The sequence below is a fragment of the Alternaria arborescens genome, assembly GCF_004154835.1.
Source record: "Alternaria arborescens strain FERA 675 chromosome Unknown contig_35, whole genome shotgun sequence".
Taxonomy (NCBI): domain Eukaryota; kingdom Fungi; phylum Ascomycota; class Dothideomycetes; order Pleosporales; family Pleosporaceae; genus Alternaria; species Alternaria arborescens.
The window spans coordinates 223,434-238,252 of NW_021167890.1; the positions used below are offsets into that span (position 1 = coordinate 223,434).

Here is a 14,819-nt window from a genome sequence, read left to right on the forward strand (position 1 = left end):
ATGACTTCTCGTTTCCAGGTCCAAGACAGTCATTCCGGGCACGTCCTCTGATTGATCGAGTTGTCGCTATTCCGGGAACGTCAAGCAGTGCCTCCATCTCGGTTGTACGAGAAGGCTGTCGGCGAACGCACCATGAACCCTGCTATGTCTGCAAGTATCGACGGTAGCATATCGCGATACATCTCCTCGAGCGAGGTTGTTCGGCTGAGCAGGCCGAAGACGGCGAGCGCAGTGGTTCTTGTTCTGCGTAGAGCGGGGTGACGCGCGATCAGGCGGTTTGGTCGCCATGTCACGTCCCATTGGCTCTACCCAGGTACGCATATCGTAGCAACTGCCATTTGCTCCTAACGAGCTGATTCCTTATCTTATACGCTTTGCATGCATCGTCTCAGCCTCGCGCGCTGCCTTTTCTCGTAGCGAGATCGTTCTGAAAGACCTTGAGCAATGGTCCATTCATGCTGTATCCACGCCTACTGAGATTTCGACAGCGTGATGGACGACAAAGTCAATCAACTGATCGTCTCGACCAGGGAACAGCATTGAGTGAGCATGCGCGCAGAATTACAGCCCCACCTCAGGCGTTGTGACGCGATGCGGGCGTCATGTCGGCGGTGTCTATCGCAGACTTCTCAACCACACAACCAGGCTGCATCATTCCATGACCAACATACTTCAACCTGCAAAGAGCCACCGTGTCCTCCTCTACGTGTTGTCTTGATATCGTCTCCTGGGAAAGGATTCTATCGTACCGTCCCATGACTTCCATCTTTGACCCACAATGCCAGCTCTCTTCGATCGATTCTCAACCTTGCCCGGACTGCTTATCACCTCCACTACCTGTTGCACCTTACTTTACTTACATCTGAGCAAGTATCACAGCTCGGAAAACTTCTTGATCTGGACTTGGGAATGTCGTACAGCTGTCACAATGTTGTTTCAGTTGTTGTCGCAGGTTTTAGGCATCATATATGTTCACGTCGTGTGTCAGTGAAGACAAGGTTGCAATCTAGCACGGTCATCGCTAAGATTGTACTAAGCGCACTCGTCCGCTCATAACTCATATCATTGACAGCGAATAAAACATTCCGGGTCAGCTCTGGGTATTTCATTCAGACCATTACTGTGCCACGGTGGACCTCGTAGTTGTCAGAGATCTCAATTATAACCCTTTTAGTGATGCCAGAAGCTTCTATAGTCCCTGCATCGTTGTAGGCTGCTGTTATTGTACTGCTACCTACACGACAGGATGCAATAGGTGTGATTCACGTCTCAACGTTCAACGTCTCTAACATGACTGCAATGTGGAATATCGTTGAGACAGCCTGCTAATCACGACTCACCTACAGATACGGATACTGCGGCTCAGGATGCAACCTTGCTTTTGGTTCCTGCTCAAGCACATCTGTCGCCTCTCCTGCGATCGCGCATTCAAAGTCGACGCCAATACGTGCTACTGCCACCGCTTCGTCACCCGCCACCAAAACCAGGTGTCCAAAAAGTCTCTACTAGTGCGCGATGCGGCAATGCCCACAAAGCGTCACCTCCTGGAATAACTTGTGCCGGTCCAAATGGAGCAATTGCTGCAATCAATACTCAGACGGGTATTTTCGGCGATCGATCGTTCCGTTACGTGCTTTTGTGTACTCATGCAACACAGTAAAAGCACCGATGCCTACTGCGGCAGCGGCTGTCAGCCAGGGTTCGGCAATCGCAAGCCCGCATCTTTGTCCCCATCATCCACGCCCGCGAAGGCCCCAGTTGCGCCATCAAGTGCGCTGTCAACGATGAACATACCCGTAGTCTCATCACCTGTCTCGTCGTCAAGAATCACGTCGTGTCCGCTACCTCGTCTCAGCCTATGAGCACATTGCTCACCGACCCTGTTCCATCTTCTTCATCTACAGTTGCGTCGGTCGAAGACCCGTACACAAGTACGCTCGTAACAAGCACAAGCGCATTGGCTATGAATGTGGGAATCTTGTCGTCGCTGGAGGTTACTTCAGCGTCAGTAGCAGCCCCGGAGATCGTTTCTGCTTCTAGCGAGGTTCCAATCTCGCTAGCAACGTTAGAGATCACTGCGTCCACAAACCCTGTCGTTCGCTTTCTCAGCGCATCAGCTAGCCTATCAGAATCGCCTACCACTATCACTGAGCTTTCAAGCACGGCTACAGCGCCGCTCGCTACATCAGAGGTCACTTCCGCAGAAGTCGACACTGTATTTTCGATCGCATTGTCTACCGTGCTTGAGACGCGCGTCGAGCCGACCGCCACGCCCACACCATCAACCACTGACCTCCAGACCTAACAAGCGATACCGAGATCATCTTTTCGACTGCCGCTCCCGTAATTAGCACTTCGCCATCGCCGGAGTCCATCTCATCATCTGAGCTTACGACCACTACAGCCGAAGAATATACATCAAACTCAGTGATCGAAACATTATCACTCTTCCTAGAGACTACAGCTTCCTCGTCCGCGGTGAGTTCCATTGTTGGGACATCCACCACGTCGGCACTTGCGACCTACAACACGCTCGCCGCGACGTACAACCCTTCCTTTGAGAGTAGTGCTATCGCCCCTTGGATACCGGCCGGATTTGCCTTGAATTCGGCGTACAGAAAAATCAGGTGCTTTCTGCTGCTTCTGCGCCATTCACGCCGCTCGACGGGTCACACACGCTTTACAGCACCTTCGACCGCAGTTCTCCACCAGGTCTGGCCTGGATATACAAGCTTCAAAAGGTGTACATCCCAGCTGGTAGCAATCTCAACTGCGCTCTCGGGGTCAAGGTGACGCAGGGCAGCAATCCCAATCAAGTTCGTAACATGCAAGCTTGGTTGTACATCGACAACCAGTGTGTAAATCCCGGAACCAACAATTACTTCACCAGGACATCTTCTAGCCTAGGAGCAAATGATTGGAGAAGGATTGGTGGATCCGGTGTTACAAATGCGCAAGACGTGCATACTGTCATGTTTGCGATGCAGTCGAATCCGGGTGGTGTCTACAATCAGGGCACAGCTAAGTATATTAGAATTAGGAACTTTGCGGCAGAATCTCTTGAAAATTAGCCTGTGAGTAAAACATCTTGTAGGACAATCTTTATATATAATGAGATTTCCTAGCAAAACCCCTACGTGTATTAAAATTCCGTACAATAACTAGTGCAATACAAGACATTGCGTAAAGAAACAGACAGTAGAAACAGGCGGTGAGGGCTTACGGGTGAGGAACCGTGCGCGTAGCGCTACGGCTTAGCGAGCGAATTAACAGAATCTGGGTGCTAGGCGGAGCACCCGGATCCTATGGTACCATCAGTGTTACGGTAACCACGGTGGATCACCGTGACACACTTCTTCTTTAAGGGTCGGAGTTCTAGCAGAAGTTCCTATGCTAGTCTCACACGCAAGTTTCAATCAAACGACTATCTGCGTATTCGTAGTCGTATATAGCTTGCTTTGGCACGGTCCACATCGCAATTGATACGAGACTTCCTTATTCGCTACTCGGTCTCTCGTAATACGCGGCAGCCATCCCTGCTTGCGCATAACATCCTAGCATGCCTAACGATATCAATGCAAGTGTAAAACCGTCCGCATCCTTCAACACGCGGACAAAAGAATCGGCCCGGCTGCAGCAACGCACTGGTTATCCAGGTTCAGAGCGCAGAATTCTCCAGCTTTTAAACCTCACAGGCAGACTCAGTCACCATTCTCACACGCAACGACCATCCCGGTTCTTCCCAGCCAAATGGGAACGAAGGCAGGCATACGATCGATTCAGGCGCCCCCACATCCGTCATCGCCATTTCCGTCCCGCAGCAAGTCGCTGATGAGGCATGATGAGGACATTCGGTGTGTCATATCCACGGCACTATTTTTCGCCGTCTTCGTCATCACTTGGCAAACTTCCACGTCGCCATTCACAGGTGGTTTACTTCCATTCGTAGCATGGCTCGCATTGTTCCAGCTTTCCTTCATGGGCGCTGTTACAACGCACAATGCTATTCACTTGCCTATCTTTTGGCACAAGGAGTGGAACAACTTCTACCAGATTTGCTTGTCTCTCCAGTATGGTGGCGCTGTGTCCATCTTCATACCAGGTCACAACTTGTCTCACCACAAGTATCCCCAACAAGCGAGAGACGTTAGTAAGTCCTTCGCTGTTTCTTTTCCGGTCTTTTCTGCCTTGCCAAGCCAACATCCATGTAGTGAAAACAGCGGCATTGAAGACTCAATTTCCACGCCTTCCACATGGCTAATCCTCTATTTTATCTAATAGTGCGTACTACCAAAGTTAGATATAACTGGAACCTGTTGAACGGACTACTCTTCTTTTGGCACGTTGTTCTCTCGGGAAACAAGGATGACAAGCTGTATTTCGAGGCCCAAGCCCGTCTCAACCGACCTATTGCAAAGCAGCGCCGGATAGAAGAGGTTGCAGTCTGGAGCGCGACAGTAGTGCTTGTTCTACTAGATTGGCGTCGATGGATCTGGTTCGCGCTGCTGCCGCAATTTTACGCCAAATACTGCATCCTGTCATTGAATTTCCTTCAACACGACGGGTGCGATATGAGCTCCAAGTACAACTTCGCGCGCAATTTCACTGGTCGGACGCTTAATTACTTCTGCTTTAACAACGGATTCCACACGGTTCATCATCTGCACCCCGGGCTGCACTGGTCCACCCTGCCGCAGAAGCATCAGGAGCTCATCGCACCTCACATTGCGCCGAGCTTGGAGATCTCGAACATGTTAATCTACATTTGGCGATGCTTTATCTATCCGGGCCATCGGCTGGACTATAAGGGCCATCGTCTCCTGATTTCCAAAGAAGAAAATGAGATGCCGGACGAGCCATGGTTCTACAACGGGTCGGAAACTTACTCGGATACTCAGGAGTATCTTGCCCATGGTATGAGATAAGTAGGATAGGAAAGAACTGGACTCGAGTTGATCTTATCAGCGCGTTTATAGTATTAGATAAAGGTTATAACTAACGTTATAAAATGAGCTATAATATACAAGGCAGACTTTACTTACAGAAGAGCAGGGTAGTGTAAGGGGGTAATTAAAGGCGATATTACTTGCTTTACGTTATAAAGAATAGTAAGAGATAGCTAGTATATTAATACTACAGACATGGATAGTACTACAGTTACACGCTTAAGAAAGCGAATTAAAGTTAATCTAAACAAGCGATTTAGCAACATTAAGAGTATTAAAGCTGCTATTAATTAAGCAGCAGCTCTCTAGGCTTAACAGGCAACAACTTTATTAGAAAACAATACTTAAAGGCAGCAGAAGCAGCATTAACACTTACTTTTAACTCCATGTGTACCGAGTGGCAAAAATAATTGTTGTTGTTAACAAAAGTCGCGGTTCAATACTGAGTGGCTGCTTGGGGTGGGGTGGCCGAAGATTATATAGCCGAGCTTAACAGAGCGATACTTGGGCTGGGATAGAAAGAAGGCACCGAGCTAGACTAACTAGTGCTCTTTTGTCTGCTTCACATTGTATTGACTAGCTTCACCAGACAGCAGAGCCATCGCGAAATGCCGCACTCTTGGCTGCTCGGGTGAGTGCATCTCAGCTCGTTGCGGCGAAAGCGTTGTATCTTTGGTCGAGATGCCCTCAATACAGATACAGGTTTCGTCCTACTGAGCACAACAACGAATGGTTCGACAAGCATCGATGCAACTAAGAGGATAAGAAAGGAGGATGGATCTGCAGATGACAGGCGGTCACCGGGAGGCATAGCACGGCTGCTGACCGTACAGCAGAGCGACAGGATTCTCCAAACGTTCATGCTGCAAAGGAGGTGGAAGAAATTGAGAAGAATTCAGCTCATACCGTACCCTGAGTCGCGTTTTGCCTCCGCCTTGGTAATGCGATCATCCCTCGACCGACGTGTTGGCATGTCTTGATCGCGATACGAGGCACACTTGGCAGACGATCGTCGAGCAACTTGGATGTGCACAAAGGTCGAAATCGGACTAAAGCTAGATCCATTCTCTAAAACTTCCGTAGCTTCCAGCCCACGTGCTGGGCGCGACTCCACATGAAAAGGAATGACGCGGCAATGTAGCAAGCTGTGGTGCAGATGACCACGCCCCAGTATCTGCAGCCAGGAGTCTTTTCAAAAACATTACCAGCGATTAGAACACCCGTAAGAGTGCTGAAAGACACTATAGTATAACAAGTCGCATAATATCGTCCGTATTGGCTATTGTCGCACAGCCGTCCAACGCACACAGGCGTTAATGAGATGTTTGATCCTCATGCGAAACCAAAAACAACAGCGTATACAATTGACGGGGCTTTGATCGTCAAGGCCGTGCTGGCTGTGGCGGGCATGTCGTCTGCTGCAGGCACGAGCGTCGCAGCTGGAAGCTAGAAGACTAAAGATGTCACTCCTCAAACTGCAAGGGCTTCAATCATACAGTTGAATCGACCCAGCCTGTCTGCTGGGAGGCCTGGTACCCATCTTCCAACACAACTACCAGCATTGAAGACGGCAATCAGCTGGTATGAAAACGCCTGCGTCATAGCTCTGCTGGAGTAAGCAAAGCTTGCCAGGTATGTGATGGGAACAAAGAGCGCCCATTCCGTCAAGAAGGTAGCAGCTATCAGTAGAGCGTAGGACTTGTTGCGAAGAATGCGGAAATTAGGCAGTACAGACTGCTGCTTCAGAGGAAGTCGGGATTTGATGAGAAGGCCCGCGGTGATGCAGCATGCGACGTAGACAAAACCAACTGCACGCGTAGTCCATGCGAAACCGACCCTTAGAAACAGCTTCTGTAATGCCAAAGGAGAGGTAACGCCGCCTAACGATCCTCCAGCAGCAGTAATTGCGAAGCGAGCTTGCGAGCGAAGCAATCTACTTTAGAACTTAATTGTCCAAAACTACAACAGAGGTCCGCAGTGTTACACGGGGTTAGGCTATACTTCTCTAGGCTCGGTCCGTACTAAGGCGAGGTAGACTTAAAGCGGTAATCCGTGAGGTAATGTGTGACAAAACGCACACAGCGAAGAGAGCTTTGATGCTCTGTACCCTGTAATCACTAGACTAGAAGAGAGCACACTAGCAGTGCTCTCTATATAAAAGCAATGCTCTTCAGAGCTTTGCTTCAATCAATGATTTATCTCCTTGTCATTCCTATGCTCTAAGACGCAACACCTTGCTTTACAACTACCTCTCTTACTGCCCGCGCTAGTTCCTCTGCGTTAAAGCGGCCCTGCACTTAGCTCTTAACTGTCACTTAGTGTCGCGTCTTGCGAAATACGCAGTTAGAGAGCTCTAGGTACGCAGCGATGCAGTTACCTACGCTTATTATTAGCTAACTAAGCATAATAGCGATTAGCCTAGCATGTTAGTATAGCTTACAGTATTTCTCTTAACTATTTACTTACCTGCCTATGCTTATACCTCTAATTATGTTAAAGTAGTTGCATAGCTTTAGCAGCGCGTTAGGGTTAACAGCCTCTATTAGCTCCTTAAGGATTATTAGGGCAGATAAGCTGCAGACGCTGCTGCTATTAAGGGCGAGCAGGGGCAGGTCGCTACTAGGCATAGTGTGGGCGCGTTAGATAGTAGGAGGAGGAGGAGTACTAATGTTGAGTTGTTGTGGGACGAGGCGTGGTATCTGTTCTACATGCTGGCGGTGGCCTCGAGCTAGCATTACGGCGCAGCGTCTCCGCCCCTAACGCGTCCGGCTGTAATAGCGCGCGGTTGCTAGCCTGCAGCTGTAGCAGCGGCAGGCATACATGCATGCATAGTTAGTAGAGGAAAGTAAGTTAAGATGTTGCGCGCTAGATCTACCTACAAACGTCTAATGTTGCGGGGTTTTATAGATGCAATTGTTGTGTTGCAATGTACGCTACGCTAGCGCTCGCATGCTAAAGCTTTAATGTTCTTCTATTCTGCTAAGGCTGTCGCGACCTTACGTTGTACGCCGCAAGACGCAATACTCTCTGCAACTACAGTGCTGTACACATCCTCGCTATAGCGCCTAGGCTTGCAGCATCGCAGCACGACATAATAAGAGATATAATCTCTAGTAAGTCTCTTAAGGCAATCAATATAGCAGCTGCAGCTAATTGCAGCGACCGCACGATTTGCAATATCTAGTCTAACCTCCGCTGCTTCAGATCCTCTAGGGCACCTTTTAATAGGGGTAGGCATGTACTAAGACGAGATAGCCCTGTTTCTGTACGATAAATTCTAGATACTTGTAAACAACTCTGCAGTAAGCCGTGCCCTAGCATCTATAGGCTAGACTAAGAAAGCCACCCGCTAGATTGCTAAAGAGCGAAATGCTAACCTCCGGGACTACTACCTCCACAACCTCTCCGCCTCCTAGTCGCACCACCTCGTCTACGTGGATGAGTCATGGTGCGACAATCGCATCGACACGTACGGAGGCGCGATCGCGTTCGTTGATGACTTCACTGCGTGAGTCACAGGCCCGACGGCGCAAAGCAATAGAGAGGGTATCAACGCCATTATCTGAGACGCACTAGACTAGGAACAGAGAAGCGGAGCGACGTTTAAAGCAGAAAAGACAGCTGTTATCCACTTTACTCGCAAGGCGTATAAAAGTGCCACGGAGTCCTTCGTTATTAAGGGGCAGAGCGTTTCGCCTAAGGACAACGTTAAAATACTTAGCGTGCTTATAGACGCTAGGCTTAAGTACTACAAGCACATCGCAAGAGCAGCTGCGAAGGGACTAGAAGCAGCACTGGAACTCAGGAGGCTGAGAGGGCTCTCACCCACAGTGGCGACATAGGTGGCAGAGGCAGAGGCGCACATCCCAAGTGCACAAGAGCGGTTCTAGAAGCGGGCAGTCAAGCTGTGGACAGACATCTACGCGCTACCGGAGACCAACCTACTGCGAAGAAACACATCAAGGATGCGAAAGTTTAGAAGACAGTACCGCTCGCCGCTATTCTAAGTAGCAGAAGCGCTTAAGGATATAGACATAGAGCAGATAGAGACGACCTGTCTGTGCATCCTAGCACTATAGGAGAAGAGAGTGCAGATCGTAGTCGAGAACGCGGTACAGGGGCTCGAGGCGAACTGGGCGGTACGCATCGCTGTAAGCAGCTCAGCGCGGAACGGAGTAGTCAGAATAGGAGGCGCGATTAGCATACAGAATAACGAAAAACAATCTTTCTCCGTTACATTGGGCAGGAGAGAGGAACAGAATCCTTATGCGGCAGAGCTCGCAGCAATAGCCGAGGCGCTGAGCAGGCTGCCGAAGCTGAGGTTTCGCAACATTGTACTAATAACAAGGAATAAAGCTTCTGTGCTCACACTTAGAAGACCGCAGCAGCAGTCTAGGCAAAGCTATATTAGCTAGTTCTATAAGACTGTACAGACGCTAAGAAGAGACGGCAACATAGTAACAGTGCTATAGCTACCCGCAAGCGAAGAGTGTAAGCTCGCTAGCCTCGCTAATTAAGAGGCGAAGATAGCAACTAGACTAAATGCTAGGCTACAGACACAGCTCCCTAGGATGCGATTAACTACGCATAATATTGCACGTAAGCAAGGCATAGCTAAGAAGGTGCTAGCAGACGTAGGAGCATACTCTAAACGAATCGACACAGCACTGCTAGGAAAGCACACTCGACAACTCTATAATAGGCTTTCGCGTAAAGAGAGCAGCGTGTTTGTCTAGCTTAGAACAGGCATAGCGCAGCTAAACACGTATCGACACTGAATTAAAGCCTTGACGACAGACTATTGCGAATGCGGACAGGCGGCAGAGACGGTGGAGCACTTTCTATTCCGTTGCAGAAAGTGGACCACAGCGAACAGAAATGCTGCAGTGTACGCAGTCAAGCAGAGGAAACTTGCCGTTCTACCTAGGTGGCAAAGCAGCGACAGACAACGCCAAATAGGCGCAAGATATAGACGCAGTGCGAGCGACGATACGGTTTGCAATAGCAACACGAACACTCAAGGCAAACTAATATCTAACGAGTTACTAGGTAAACCTCAGATACTAACATAAACTTGTCTACAGCCTCGTGCAATAGACAGCAGACAACGCTTCAGCCGCTGAAGATAGGACGCTAAATACTTAGAGAATCTCCTAGAGAAGCCGACTCTAAGCTAGCCTGCCGCCGGCAATACTAACCTACGAGCGTCTGACGAGGTGCATGAAATAGAGAAGAAGCGTTCTAGATATAGAGAAAGGGCTCTGGCTTAGATAATAAGCTACACAAAGAAGCGAGCTAAAGAAGATACATAGGCTAAGGAGGCCGAGAAGTAGCATCAGAAGTGTAAAGTTAAACTAGCTTTAGCAGCCCTTTCGGCTCGGCCGCCGGGCGTAGATAAATTGTGTGTGTAACAAATTATTGTTCTGCAGTCATTTCTCCCTTGGGACACCAGCCTCCGAAGAAGGCTGCCGCGATATTGGTCATGCTGTCGACCGTTTCGTCAACGCTGTCAATCGACTCTTCGTCGATACCCCCTGTCTATTCGCGATTCTGAGAGTTTTCGTAAAAGTCGTAGGGTCTGATAGAAAGTGCAGTTGAAGAAAATTGTATCTCCAAGCTTTCAAAGCTGCTTTGACCTAAGAAGTATGCAGTCTGGGAGTTTTGCCGGTCAAGGGCAAAGATGGCGAAACGCGTCCTAGCGCGTCGGAATGCTCTAGCGTATCTTAGCTCAGATGTCGCTGTGAGCTACTACTGTACGTAATATTGTATGGGTTTGACGTCATTCCCCTCACAGACTGACTTCCGACGACAGCTGTGGCGTACGGCAGCAGGCTTCGAGAAGCCGTGTTCCTTATTCCTGGGCACCGCCCCAGCACTGCCCCGGCACTATTCCGCGCTGTCTGCAGTTGCCTGACGGCGGCCTGTCCACCGTTCTCACGCTGTGGACAGCTTTTAGCCACGTCACTAAACAATGCAATAGAAATTCCTGTTCAGCAAGAATCTAAAACGTGCCGCGTACCCGTGAAGGTGGTGGTGGGGGCGCGCACTAGCCGGACAGACGCGTTGGGTGCACGGGCACGGCAGCGGCACAACAATACACTTTCTTCCCATCCTGACTGCTCATTCCACGTGTCGAAGGAACGTTCCTACCACTCGACATACCCGGCTATACATATACCACCACGTCTTCGGTAGTAATCCGCACTTACAGAATCAGTCCGTTTTCTAATCGACAATGGAAATGGGGCGAAGAGTCAGAAGTGCGGCCACACCCTTGCTTAGCAAGTACCGATCAGGCGAGCCGCAGTAGACTTGGCAGGACTTCCTGCAGCCTACATCAGGCGTTTTCCGAGCTCATATACACACAAGGCTGGGGTGAACAGCTGAAGCGCAGCCACCGACCATTTTATCAAACACTCGCCACACAATCTCCTTACCCTGTATTCATCTCAGTCCGGCATAGACGGCTCAGCTGGTCAGCGAAACGGCCGAAGGCATTCAATTGATCGATCGTGCATCTGAGAACCCTGATACCTGGAAACTCCGGAGACACTCACATCATGCCCCTGACATTACCAACGTGGTCCATTGATGAAGACATCTACAAAGGGTTCTGGATCAATCAATCACTTGGTGCAGTTCGTGGCGCGACCCTTACACTTGACCGTCAAGCTGGTGGTCTGATCATAGCCTTTCTCGCTTTGTTTATTGCTGCCACATCGCGTAGCTTCTGGAAAATTACGCGATTTCTGGTCTATGCCACTGAGTCAACCCTCAGTAAGCAGGACGGTGTCTACCACCAGCGACAGGCCATCTTGCGCAATCAATCATTAGCACTCGATGCCGTGCTGGATCTGTGTCGACTCAGCTATGTCTGGCGAGGTCGCGCCAAGGGGAGCCAACAGCGGATACTGCCGGTCGTCCTGATAGCTTCTGCTATTTCTGTCGCTTCTGTCGCTGCTGGTACGTTCGTGGAGTTTGCTTTTGTGCTTTGTTGATGACTGATCCTCTCAGGTCTTTTGTCCTCGAGAATTTTGACAAACTCGAATAACGAAGTTTTGATAGCTGGCCGAAATTGTGGGGTGTACGTCAACGATCCGGACTTCCGAGCGTCTACCATGGAGCCCATCATGCTTTATCAGAGTCAGAAATCTGTCGAAGCCTTTACATATGCGACGCAATGCTACCGCGGGGGCGACACTGCCCAGAACGAACTGTGCGAAACGTTTGCGAGACCAAAATTACCTTTTACGTCAGAGAAAAACGCTTCGTGTCCATTTGCCAGGGGGATCTGCAAGTCAGACGTTGGTAACATCCTCCTCGACTCAGGCGTACTAAGCTCTGAGTTACACCTGGGCCTCAATAAAAACCCACAGTTTACTCTTCGCCATCGGACGCACTGCGCGCCTTTGAAAACAGCTGGCTTCACCGACACCGTCGTGGCCCCAAATAACTCCCAGACTCGACAGGTCTATCGATATGGGAACACATATGGACTCAAGGGCAATGACAGTCATATCTTCGCAGTTGACGTTAGGTACGAAAAGCCGTCGTTCGACGGCGTTACTATTGGCAACTATAAAGTCACGTAGGTCCCATCAGACTTATCGCACACTATTTTCACAGATTTAACTTCAGAGCAGAGCCCTGACAGCCTCCGATTCAGAAAAGGATATTGAGCTCATAACAGAACTAAGGAAACCCAATGCGTCCGTGTCATTGTTATTTCTAGATGCCTCGGAAGTCGTATACGCCAACAAGACAGAGGATCCTTGGTTCTCGGCTACAAGCCTCTTTGATGACAGCTCTTTGGCTTCCAGCGCGAACGGCAGCCATTACTTCGTTGCTGACGAGCCTGTTGGTGTACTGGGCTGCGTAACTCAGAGGTCGTATTGCAACCCGAACCTTCCCGAAAATGTTGGATGCATCGATGGTTTCGCTGTTATTAGTGGTCAGTATTCGTTGGACCCGTTCAAAAGTGCCTGGCCAGACGCGAACGATCAATCTGCGATGCGCGCATTTGTGGCTGCACTGAGCAATCAAGGCGCTGGCCTGTTGGATGCCTATTATGCTATACCAAACTCACCAACCCTTCTATCACGCAGTACCATATTTCTTAACATGCAGGTAGCCACTATACCGAAGGACCGATGGCAAGACGAGCGCGAATACCTATACAAAGCTAGTCTTGCTGCTATACAATCTATGATGGTCGAGCATGCTAGAGGGTTTACTTTGAGCAAAAACATGTACTGCGAGGGTGAAAAGGAGTGCCGTAGGATATGTCATAGCCAGGTTTGTGTATGATCCTGTTTAGCCTGCCTGCACTAACATTCGCGACAACAGAAAATCCGCTCCTCCAAGCACTATTCTTTCAGCGCCTGGATCTTAGGTGTGATCCTTATCGTAGGAAGCACGCTGATGCTCATATCGACGTTCGTGGAGGAGCTTTTCGCCCTTCTTTTACGATATCCGCGCCTTCGCAGTGCAAAGTTGATGTACAGCCACGCCGAGTGGCAAGCCGGATCCACCTTACAGCTGCAACGCCTAGCACATGAGAACCTCGGTCTTGGAACCTGGACGCGCACGGATGAGGCGATACCAATCACTGAGCTAGGAGACACTCTGGGGGTACTGGATGTCGCCAATTCAAAGCACGCGCGCATGGTCGTACCGACCGAGGAACTCGACATCGTTGACTCCGTAGAAGGTCCATTCATCAACGCCAAACCAACTGCGCGCTATTCAAGACTACCGAGTACGGAGAATCTTTGAGGCTCTCTCCAACAATCCGTGCCAATCTCGCACAAAATAGCCTCTTTAGATTGTTTAATATTACTTTGGATAGCTAACTCTAAGTGCTAGAGTCTTATGTTAGAGTCCCACGTTCCGTTTCTTATCGCGCCTTGTCGCTTTTACTAAAAATATCGTTGTTCCTAAGGAACTCCACACGTCTTCTAGGGTAGAGAGGGTGCTGTTAAGGCGCAACCTGCACTGTTAGCTCTACCTAAAACAACACGAACACGATCGATAATAGCACTAAAAAGGTAACGTATAGGAATAGCGAGTGGCTCAGGATGCTAATACCCCACTAAAATTACTACTACACGCTGCTGTACAGCACTATTCACAATAGTAATTAGAAATTGTAATAGACTGTTCTACTTAGAATCTACTGCTGCATCCTACTTACATATGCGTAAGTTATGTCTAGCCTTACTACAGCGTCTACAGCGTTCTTAAGACAACTTGCCTACTTTAATATACGCTTTTTTCTTTACTTTTTTTTTATTACTACTTACTTTAAACTCTTTTAGCGTTATTAATTAAAGACTCTACTCTAGAGGATGTCCTTAATCCTACCTTAGAGGATGCCCTTAATTGCACTACAATTAAGCGGTTTTGTTAGCAGCGATAAGGATGCGATAAGAACGAGTAGTAGGATCAAGGTCGTAGGATCAACGCTAGCTATCTTCGCTACAGAGCTAGCTATAGAAAATCGAAAGAAGCTATTTTGTGCGGATTTACACTAGGATTTCAGATCTTTACTCAGTTTATCGATAGCTGCTCTCGTTGTTGAGATATCCGCGTTCAAAGGTAGAGGTTAAGTTTTAGTGTTCCTCACGTGACTACACGCTGCACAGCCACTATTGCAGCGCTCTAGCCACACAATTTAATATAGAATTACGCTACAATTTCAAATCTATATTTAGTTTGTTAATAACTGCTCTACTTATAAAGATATCAATATATAACGTTGTAAACTACTAGACCTTGCGCAAACTACTAGACTCTGTGCAAACTACTAGACCTTGCGCAAACTACTAGACTCAAAATGTTGCGATATCGATCGGTATACAGCTTGTATGAGCC

At 48.9% G+C, this 14,819-nt stretch overlaps 4 protein-coding genes across 4 annotated transcripts; 3 read left to right on the forward strand and 1 right to left on the reverse strand.

Annotated features, from left to right (window-relative positions):
- Window positions 1-1,858: 1,858 nt before the first annotated feature.
- On the forward strand, window positions 1,859-2,305 carry AA0111_g10470 (hypothetical protein; the record flags this gene model as incomplete). The annotated part of the gene is made up of 1 exon (XM_028644223.1): window positions 1,859-2,305. The coding sequence occupies one exon, from the start codon at window positions 1,859-1,861 to the stop codon at window positions 2,303-2,305; it is 447 nt and encodes a 148-aa protein (XP_028502029.1).
- Window positions 2,306-3,750: 1,445 nt separating this feature from the next.
- AA0111_g10471 (hypothetical protein) lies at window positions 3,751-4,925 on the forward strand (the record flags this gene model as incomplete). Its single annotated transcript, XM_028644224.1, has 2 exons — window positions 3,751-4,150; window positions 4,282-4,925. 2 exons carry the CDS (start codon window positions 3,751-3,753, stop codon window positions 4,923-4,925), a joined length of 1,044 nt encoding a protein of 347 aa, XP_028502028.1.
- Window positions 4,926-7,339: 2,414 nt separating this feature from the next.
- AA0111_g10472 (hypothetical protein) lies at window positions 7,340-7,573 on the reverse strand (the record flags this gene model as incomplete). The annotated part of the gene is made up of 2 exons (XM_028644225.1): window positions 7,340-7,364; window positions 7,413-7,573. The coding sequence occupies 2 exons, from the start codon at window positions 7,571-7,573 to the stop codon at window positions 7,340-7,342; spliced, it is 186 nt and encodes a 61-aa protein (XP_028502027.1).
- Window positions 7,574-11,506: 3,933 nt separating this feature from the next.
- AA0111_g10473 (hypothetical protein) lies at window positions 11,507-13,721 on the forward strand (the record flags this gene model as incomplete). Its single annotated transcript, XM_028644226.1, has 4 exons — window positions 11,507-11,909; window positions 11,961-12,534; window positions 12,590-13,241; window positions 13,293-13,721. 4 exons carry the CDS (start codon window positions 11,507-11,509, stop codon window positions 13,719-13,721), a joined length of 2,058 nt encoding a protein of 685 aa, XP_028502026.1.
- Window positions 13,722-14,819: the final 1,098 nt, after the last annotated feature.